The sequence below is a fragment of the Mercenaria mercenaria genome, chromosome 8 (assembly GCF_021730395.1).
Source record: "Mercenaria mercenaria strain notata chromosome 8, MADL_Memer_1, whole genome shotgun sequence".
NCBI classification, from domain to species: domain Eukaryota; kingdom Metazoa; phylum Mollusca; class Bivalvia; order Venerida; family Veneridae; genus Mercenaria; species Mercenaria mercenaria.
The window spans coordinates 3036438-3047319 of NC_069368.1; the positions used below are offsets into that span (position 1 = coordinate 3036438).

The 10882-nt window shown below is 35.9% G+C and overlaps 1 protein-coding gene across 1 annotated transcript in view; it reads right to left on the reverse strand.

Annotated features, from left to right (window-relative positions):
• Positions 1-8147, reverse strand: part of LOC123565550 (neurogenic locus notch homolog protein 1-like) — a 79138-nt gene extending 70991 nt beyond the window's left edge. Inside the window, exons 1-8 of the mRNA XM_053550310.1 lie at positions 8028-8147; positions 7599-7676; positions 6549-6723; positions 5993-6086; positions 3640-3718; positions 2319-2423; positions 1479-1624; positions 600-646 (exon numbers count right to left, since the gene is read on the reverse strand). Of these exons, the coding sequence (XP_053406285.1) occupies positions 600-646; positions 1479-1624; positions 2319-2423; positions 3640-3718; positions 5993-6086; positions 6549-6723; positions 7599-7676; positions 8028-8147 (844 nt within the window). The remainder of the gene's footprint in view (positions 1-599; positions 647-1478; positions 1625-2318; positions 2424-3639; positions 3719-5992; positions 6087-6548; positions 6724-7598; positions 7677-8027) is intronic.
• Between the last annotated feature and the right edge of the window lie 2735 nt (positions 8148-10882).

Consider the following 10882-nt stretch of genomic DNA (forward strand, 5'->3'; position numbering starts at 1 on the left):
AAAATTGCGATTTTCCCAATCCCATAGACTCCCATTATGAAAATTGCGATTTTCCCAATCCTATAGACTCCCATTATGAAAATTGCGATTTTCCCAATCCTATAGACTCCCATTATGAAAATTGCGATTTTCCCAATCCCATAGACTCCCATTATGAAAATTGCGATTTTCCCAATCCTATAGACTCCCATTATGAAATTGCGATTTTCCAATCCATAGACCCATATGAATTGCGATTTTCCCAATCCCATAGACTCCCATTATGAAAATTGCGATTTTCCCAATCCTATAGACTCCCATTATGAAAATTGCGATTTTCCCAATCCTATAGACTCCTATAGGCTCCCATTATGAAAACTTGCGTGAGGGCCAAACTTTTCAAATCAGTCTAGCAAAAAATCAAGCACACGACCCTATCTTTTTTATTTGCTGAACTTTCTAAGTTTATTCAGATGTTTTGCAGAAAAAAAAATTGATCCGAACATGCTAAACTACCTTAACCACCGTTAAAATTCTTAAGAATGATGTAAAAATGTTAGAAGTTTTTTTTAATCGTTGCATCCATAGCAAATAAATAACATGTAATATGTAATACTTACTCCTGTAAGTGTTATCCCAGCTACCCGAGTACAAGGCTAGGTTTTCTCTGAAAGATAAACAAATGAACATCACACGTGTTTAACTTATCTATAAAATAATATTAATGCCGTCGCGTTTCATGTTTCAAATTTCAAATTTTCTAGAAAAATGCAAAAAAAAAAAAAGCGCGAAATTCTACTTTAAACTTTTGAACACCACTGATGTAGCACAAAAAAAGAAAACGCACTATTTTCGCATTTCCCCGAATATGACAATTCTTGTCCGCGAAACGAAAAGATAATCTCGCGTTTGGAAACACGAAAAGAAAAACCGCTCTGTCAGGATCCATGCTGTTCGCCAACAGTTTCTCTAATTGCAATAGGTTTTGAAAGCGAACAGCATGGATCCTGACCAGACTGCGCGGATGCGCAGGCTGGTCTGGATCTATGCTGGTCGAAAAGCCACTATGTTGGTTTTCTTGTGGCGCAGCTCATATATACTCAAACAACGGGGAAAACAATATTTCCTGATTATATTATATACACGAGTTACGTCGGAACTTAAATATACATACATATTTTTTGTAAATTTTTTAAGACCAAATCCAAACTAGGCACACAGGTATTGTTGGAAAACAGTTAGTTAAAATATACCATTGATAACCATGTAAACCGAAATGTATTTATATTTGCATATATACATGTATATTTTCTTGTGCAAAGTAATATTGTTCCATGCTTCGCTGTAACACTTGTACTTTACTAACAAATTTCTTGACTTTGTAGCGTTTCCTTCCCAATATTTCTGCGATTCTTAAACACAGTCGTACAAAACGGCCTACCGAAAATCATGACACGATTATACTGTGAAATTGGACATAAGAGAATGTTACACTGTACCTGGTAAAGCAGGAAAGATGATGCCATCCGTCTTGACTGTTAGCCATGTTTTCGTTGAGAGTGCCACAATCACTCAACCCGTCCAGGCCCTTAACAAATGTTACCCCACTTACAGTTTTAAAATTGCCGTCCGTCCAAGACGAAGTCTGAAACCGTAATTAAAAGATATAAATGCTTGCAATGCTATGGAAGACTAACTTTAAACAGGTGTGCCACAAGGTTTTGTCTTAGGTTCCTTACAGTTTCTAATTCATGTGTTGAATGTTTAACTGATGTATACAAAGTCATGTTGATATAAAATTTTGTTTTCGGCATTCGTGCGAAATAAGTACCATAACATTGATAAAATCATGATTAAAAGCAATATTATTTCAGTGGGCAAACTCTGTACGAGAGCTACGACAATGTAGTACAATTAAGGATGACCAGGTATGCATCATGTAGCAACACCCCTGATGCGGATAATCCTGATACGTACCAAGATTTCTTACATTATTCTTGATGTCAGTGGATCTTCAGTGATGTCTGCATTTCTACTTGCCTTATTTTGTTGTCATATCTGTGCTGCTACAAATTTTGTCCCATGTGGTCCGGATACCAAGGCAACTACTAGACATTGTGATGTTGATAACATCCGTTACTACTTCAAATGTGGCCTTGATACCAAGGTTACAGCTACCCTTTGTGATACTGATACCAATAATTTTCTAACCATTGTCACCTTGATACCATTGGTATTTCAAACGAATGTAATCTTACTAACGTTACTAATAAATTAATGTTTCTGATACCTAAGTTATTACTAGACTTTCTTTTGGACCTTGATAAGCTTCTACTCACCTTTGTGATCTCGATCGCAACTAAAATGACTCGAAGACATTTTACGACACATGTCCCATCGTAATGAGTGAAATAGTCTGTTAAACAGTGAAGCCTATAGTCCACCTGAAATACGAGTACATTTTCAATTAAGATAATAAAGCATAAACGAATGCAACAGCATACATTTGAATTGTAAATAATCTGTCTTGCATTTGACTAGATAGTTTTATCACTGGGCAGTAGACACAGTTGAGAAGAAGAAAACGTACGCATGACAGGTTGTACAAATAAACCATTTGAATCGTTAATTTGATGCGAACTTTACGCTGAGATTTTTATATATAAAAGGAAATGTTTGATCTTTAAATCATTCTGGCGTACTGTTATTATTCATATTCATTGGGTTCCTATGCTGTTAACATGCATTCTCATCCATCAGAGGTTCGTCAAATTACAAGTCGAACTCAACCAGGGAACTATGGCAGACCTCTGGTATACGAAAAAGTTAACATGGGGCATGTTTGGTTTTGCAAGCGTGACAAATATTGTCTAGTAATTATTGTTTATCGTTGCTTCTCTTGAGAAGGAACACTTAGAATTGCGAAACTGCTGGCCAATCAAACTCCATGACCTTAGAAATAACTTCTGACATTAAAATTATTCTTTCCTAATTGAGGCGACTCTCTGACTGAACGCACGCCGCGGATTACATATTAATAAACCCGAGGATGGAAAAGTGGCGTTGTTGAAACATGCCAAACATCTTATTTGTCACAAACGTTAACTTACGTCGTTACCTTCGAATGCATGGTCAATATGTGAAAACAAAACCTATTGCGACCCTCTCATTGTGCGCAACAAATTCATGCACCGAATGCCCGGATGTCACATTCACGAGATTTAGGACAGATATTACTAAACTGTAGCCATGAATTACTTGATCAATGACCACTAAGTTTGTTGTGTGCGAGGACATATACTGTTAGCGCATCAAATCACTACACTAGGATGTTAAACAGATAAAATAAAGCAAATATATGTCAGTAAGGTAGAATGGTCTTGTCTGGGGTTCCACACACTGATGACCAATATTTAAAACAGACATTTCAACCAAAATTTTACAAGATGATCATTAAATATTTATATAGATGTGCCCTAGAAGGAAATTTTGCTGTGCTTTAACTTGTAAATTCTGTATTATGACAATGTGTACCAGTTCTGCAGCACCCCAGGTAATTGTAATGTATCACAATAACATTTTGATAGTGACATTAGAAAATAAATGTTTGGTGGTAAACATATGTTATATGTTTAGCATATGTCTGTATGTATTTCTTACCTCAGCAAAAGTGCTGGTGAAATATTTATAAATTTCGTCAAGTGCTCTCGTTTCGTCCCCGCCGTATCTGTCTTTGTAACTGAAATAAAGTATGAAATGTGATCAGAGGAAGTATATTACCATAATGATTCCTAAAGTCTATAATTTATCCATATGAAATTTTAAAACTACAGTTGAACTTCAATGGCTCGAACTCGGATCTTTCGAACACCCGAGATCGCTCGAACTCTTCTCCCGGTCCCGAATTTATTCCTTCTTCATTCTATATAGTTCTACCTCGGATCGCTCGAACTTCGAAAATTCGAACTCTCGAACTCATTTGGTGGTCCCCTCGGCTTAAATACAGTGATAATTACACCTATTCAGTCGAACAGACAATTTGTCGCCGGAATGGCTTGTGTTTACAAAGTTGTTCACACCTCTGCCTGACATGCGGCAAGCTTCCCCTTTAACCGGTGCGTGCGTAATTTTCACACGCTTATGTAATTAGCGTCGGTATACGGCATACAAATTAAATAAAGTGACTTTCGTTCGCTGTAATGCATCAATGGGCTTTGATTTATACGAATAGAATTATTTAAAATAATTGAGCAATGACTGTCTTGATTTTTTCTGCATAAGAACGGGAGATCCGATGTCATCTTTCGTACTGCTTTAGCATGGCTGAGCAACTTAGAAAAGGACCCGGAAACGGGGGCATATCTAAGTCGGCTACTTGAAAGCAATATATTTGATAATATTTGCACTGGACTATGATTCATAAAGGTTTGCTTTTCATTTGATGCTGTCTTCACCAAATTCTTATAATCATATCAGTGTTTTATATGTGTGTGTGTGTGTGTTTTTTTCGTATCTATGTCATGTTTGAAAATTAATAATAAAGCATATTTCAGCGTTCGTTTTTTATTCATCATCGTATCATACACACATTTAGGTACAATATGACAATATATTACGATGTAAGGTTTGTAACACATCATGCCCTTGAATTCCCAAATTCAAAATGGCCGCCATTTGGATAGCTCGAACAACGGAAAACTCGAACTAATTTCCACGGGACCCTCGAGTTCGAGCCATCGAAGTTCGACTGTACGTCATTTGTACTAAGTGCCGCTATTGATTACTGACGAAGTTTGAATAAGGCTGGTAAAAATAATTAACAGGCATACTTTCTCTTTATGTTTGACCATGAAATGTAGACCTTGCTATTCAATAAGTTTGTTAGTCGAACCTATATGCAGTAAAGCAAAACATTTGAACTTCATCCAGTGATGCCATGGACAAAATTTGGTGAAGATATATCAAGTAGGTGATGAGAAGGAGGTGTTTAAAGTTTGATCTTTTAGCTCTGGTGGTCCCTAAATGCAGTCAAGCGAAATCGTTTGAACAACTTGTGAGCAACACAAGTAAATTCATGCCAGGATACCGTAGTAACTCTGACTTGTAGTTTCAGTGGAAAAATGTTTAAGAAAAACGACCGGACGACGGCAGCATACGACATACAAGCTATCTATTCTAATTGCTTACTTTGAAATACTGGTTTCGGTGACCTACCAAATGACGTGTTACAATAAAAAACACTACATGTGAACAGCGTATGGATAGTGAGATTCGTAGACAGCCAAATTTGGCGGAGGCTGTGGGTAGGTAAAGAAAAAGAAAGGATTGGAGGAAGAAGAGAGGGAAGCCGAACAGCTGTTTCAACTTACTTCAATTTTTACAGGTACATTCCTCCAGGTCTTAGTAAAAATGTATTGAAATGAATATATCAGGTAAAAGTGAGTAGGTGAGTTATATGCAGATTTATGTATTAAAACACCAGTGTATCGGTAAAATAAGTACTCACGCAAGCACATGTTTGGTAAAATAGAGTGACCTAAGTTAGGTTAGACAGAAGGAACTAAGTTAGGTTAGACAGAAGGAACTAAGTTAGATAAGATAGAAGGGACTATGTTAGTTAAGATAGAAGGAATTATGTTGGGTATAGAAGGAACTATGTTGGGTAACAGAAAGAACTTTGACAGAAGGAAATATGTTAGATAAGACAGAATGAACTATGTTAGGTATAAGAATAAAGAACTATGTTATGAAAGATAGAAGGAAACATGTTTGGTATCATAAATAGAACTTATCTGAATTTATAATAAAATATCAACTTTCATTTTATCAAATAATTTTCGACACTTTGTTTTACAAAAAATGATATTGTAATGTACTGCTGGATGATAGTCCGTCTAATGTGATAGTGGGTGAAGATCAAGAGTTGGATCACTCCTAACGATGGTGAGATTCCTCAGTTGAGTTAGGAAGTTTCGAGCCCTAAAACGTAGTAATAACAAAACTGGCAACTTACTAATCCCAGATTGTGTCGTCTACTAAGGCTTTAACTTCAATAATATCACAGTCAGGAAACGCAGACACTGAACGTCGTTTTCTAATACTGAGACCTGTAGAAAAAAACAACAGTATCTAAACAAGCAACGATTTCTGCTGCTTAAAAATCCGTCATCATTTTTGTGTTGTTTTTGATTGTTTCATTTTCGTTTCCTAATATAGCTAACGTGCTTACACGATTTTCAAATTCATTTAAAGTGAATAATAACTGCTCCAATGTAATTTACTTACATACAGGTCGGTAAAACTATATGTCTGCTTATGTGCTAGTGCTTCTAAACATACGGTTTAAGATCAAACTAATTTATTGAATATGTGTGACAATGTTAACAGCCTTAATTTGATACCGTAAAGCCTTGTAAAGTGTATGTAAAAATATCGAAAAGGCACACGGACATGTGCAAAGTTATAAACTCTCAGGCAAAAAGGTTGGATAAAATAGATAAATGAATTTCAGGTTCTTTATTATGCAAGTATAAATTAGTAGCAATATAGTGCATTCATATAGCACATACCGGCATCTGAAGGCGTTTCATATGCTTCACCATCGTCCGAAACTACACCGACTGACTTCATCAGTTCATCCAGGTTAGGAAGTGCTTTTCTTCGTATAGTATGTAGTTGAAAGTTTTCGGATGAATGATCTTGTTCGATCTGATACTGTATTCCCTTTATTTCTATTGTACCATGCTGAAAAAAAATGCAAGAATTTCTAATAAGTACAATATGTGTTCCACTTCTGACTGAAATTTGAATCCCTCCAAGATAAGCACGAATATTTCAGAATTTGTTCATTGCATTATTTTCACCATTTCATCATTATAGTATCCTTTAGACTACTTTGACTGCATATGAGAAAACGGGTGACAAATTAAAGAGCATATACAGTACGTGATTTTTTTGTTGTTGTTGTTTTATTTTAAGACTAACCTTTCATAAGAGTATGACTAAAGCGGTAAATGTGTCCGGCCACAACATAACTAAAATATCCGTCCAATACTATTTTTCCTATCCAAGCGTAAAAAAGAATTTTATCCTGAAGTCAGTTGAGTGTTTTTGATATGCGTATGTGATGTTATTGTTTGGATATATATTTATTTATAAAGGCAGTATCTTTTTGTTTCTTTTGACTAAGTAATTGTTCATACTTTGGAATGTGTTACATTCTTTAATGTATCTTGTAAGACACGTATAAGTGCGGTGCGATAATAATAATTCATATATATAATTAGGTTACATTACAGTGTTTGATTTTTCTTTTCGAAATATGAAATAAAAAAAAACAAACGTCTACATGTCGTTGTAACTGAAACGTTGTTCTTGCCGCTTTGGTAGATATCAGCAAAATTAAGTATGTATAACATGATAATACTTTAACAGATGAAAGAAGCAGTTACACTACCTTTTTTCTTCATTTTACAGGAAACTCTAAACTAACTCTCTTGCCTGGTGTCAAGTAAAGATGTCGGCAATATCGTAGTAGAGTTCAAATAAATGTTAAAATCTGATAAAAAAAACTTTAAGCTGAATGGAAGTATTTAGTTCTATGCATGATTTGTACTTACCAGAAAGCAGTAACTTGCCTCACATTCAATCAATAGAGATGCCCCTTGTTCAACGCTATAATACACAGCGAAACGAGACTGAAAAAAATCATGTTATTGTAAATAATATATTGGAGTCATTTAAATACAATTTTGAAAATCATTTCAATAAAAATTAAAACAGTCAGCCGACCGGTGTATCGATCGGTAAAATTAAAGGCATATAATCATTTATCCTAAACCCTAGAGGATATTTTTCACGAGAAACATATGTCCCCCACAAGTTATCATGTTATATTTCTGCCGTTATCTATTTTTCTCATGATCATAGACAAATGTTTTATACCTATGCAAGCCCAAGTCTGGCATATTGATACGTTAAAACATTTATCTGGAATATTAATAAAGCTGCCAAATAAAAATATTAAAATATATTTGTCAAGGTCTTACAGCATAGTCATTGTTGATTTCACCGCTTTCATCTGACATGATTAAATCTAGCCTAGCGTGGTCGTTCCTCGTAAGATTCAGTACTAAACTATTTTTCCCTGTTGCTAAACTAAAGTCCATTTTTTCGGGAAAGTCGTACCAGTGCGAATAGCTTGCGGTATCTCGAGAAAAGCTTGTCATTTCTTCTACAGACGAGACACTACGCCTGCGCCTCGTTATTGTAGTGTGCTGCGTTACTGTTGCTATAGAAAAAATGCAGCAGAATTTATTACCATCACTTTTAAAAAAAATCAAATTTAGTCTGCACTGCACATGACAATCACATGGCAATGAATTATTTATTCATCGACTTTGAAAGTATGGTTTCAATAAACATGTAATTTTTAAACGTTGACTACGAAGGCCGTTAAAGTTCCGTGTTATGTCATAGGAATCGAAACTTTTGGCCATTTGTGGCTTGTGTTGTCATATGTATCCAGTCATTTGTCTAAAACATTAAAATGAAAATATGTATAGTCTCATTTGATTTGAGCTGCATAGCAACGCATTCAATCAATATGTTTCAACGAACATCGCAATGCTTTTATTGGACAGAAATATATATATATATTAACATACTTTTTTGAAGTCATGACTTCTGACAAAAGCTTTTCAAAATTTCCACTGCAGCTATATGAGAAAATGATCCCAAACGCCTCTTGGTAATTTGTTTAAAACATAGAAGTATCATCTCAAATTTGGCTAGCAGTTTTAGGAAAGAAGTTTAAAGTTTTCCACACAGCCATTTAGAGAAAACTAGTCCCGTCCCCTAGTAGCCCTGTTTTAGACAAAATATGTAATTTTACTATAGAATACAGGACATAAATCAGAATCTGACATTGTGCCCGAACGTCGCCTTTAGAAAAGCAACCCCCTCCCCCCACAAAAAAATAAAATAAATAAATAAATAAAAGAAGAAAAATACCAGTTCTGCTAACATCCATATTAAGTTGCAGCACGGTAGTACTTTTTGTATTTGTACTGGGATTTTAATATTTTGTACGAGTATTATTTTGTTTCCAATCAATATGTGTAATAAATTGTTAATTTACCAGGTTGATGATTCGCTATAAATTCCTCATAGTCGTCCCAACTGCGGCTTTCAGAAGACTCTAGAGCATGCCCACAAGACACCAGAGCTAGCACTAGCATCCACCACAGCCACTGCATCTTGCTCGATCACTATAATGAATCAAGAAGTGTGCTCTTCTATCCTTTACTTGGCAGATCGCATGCGATCAAACTGTTGTGTTTTATTCAAGGACAAGTGAAGATATTACCAGGGAAAATTCAGGTAAAAGCGGTCAACTAACAGACTTTCAGATTACAAATTAAAATCGAGTGTTGCAGTAAAGGAGTTGTATTTGTATACTTCATCATCGCTCTTTTGGTCTGACATATACAGTCATACAGGAGTCGTTACTGCTTTTGGAGACTGTAAAGGACAATGTTACCCGACAGGTTTGGGTAACAGAGGATTATTCGATTGATTTAAACGCATCTAGTAATTACTAATGCACATTTTATCAATTCTTGGCATTTTTGGGAGTGAGCTTATGTTAAAAGAATCAATAAAACACACATATATCTCTAGTAAGTGTTATTTGAATAAAAGGGACCTCCATGACCGAGTGGTTAAGATCGCTGACTTTGAATCACTTCCTCCTTACCGAAGTGGTTCGAGCATCACTAGGGAAGTTGCATTCGTCATGTTAGGAAGCCGCCAAGCTAGCTTACGAAAATTCGGTGGTTCAATCAAGGTGTCCGCCCGTGATGAAACAATACACGGAGGTGAACTTGGGTCTTCCTCCACGATAAAAGCTGGAAAAGTGCCATATGACCTATAACTGTATCGGTGCGTCGTTTAACCCAACAAATAAAAATCAAACAACAAATATTTGAATATGCTGTCACTAAAAACCCCGACCTACATATACATGTAATAATATCTGTCCTACATATATTATAAGTAGAACTAAATATCAAAACTGTTATAATGAAAATGTAATTCCATTACAACAGCCAGTCTTCATAACTAAAAGTTGTCAGACTGACAAATAACATCTACACATTTCAGTAAAAATTATGAAATGTTTGTTTATATGGCCATGTGTAACTTTATTATATCCTCCATTTACTGTGTACAAGTTGGGTATAAATATTGAACAATAAACTATTCAATAAAAGACAGGACATAGTCTGTCTATTTATTTCGGAACTACGGAAAACTTCGGAACTACTTTCAAATACAATCCTAATCCGAGAATACTCAGCGTCATATAATATGACTGAACCGAGATAAATACCTGTAAATCGAACCATCAATCCGTGTATACGGGAGAACTCCATAGGGGCCTCCGTGGCCAAATGGTTAAGATCGCTGACTTTATATCATTTGCCCCTCACCTATGTAGGTACGAGCCTCACTTGGGGCCTAGAATCCTTCGTGTGATGAGGCTATCCAGCTAATTTACGGAAGGTCATTGGCTCTACCCAGGTGTCCGCCAGTGATAAAAGTGTGCCCGTCGGAGCACCACCTGGGGTCTTCCTCCGCTATGATTAGCTGGAAAGTCGCCAAATAAACTATCACTGTGTCGTTGTAGCATTAAACCCAGCAAAAACGAAACAAAGGAGTACTCCAAAACATCCGTGTATAGAATCGTGATATTTCCAATCATGTATTATACGCCACAGAATCAGCACTACTCTCAGAAGCAACAACAACAACAACAACTACAGTAGCAAGCACAACAGCAGGCGTACCTCCTTCATGAGACCGAGGCTGTCCATATTTGCCTTGTCAAGCTCCACTTTAC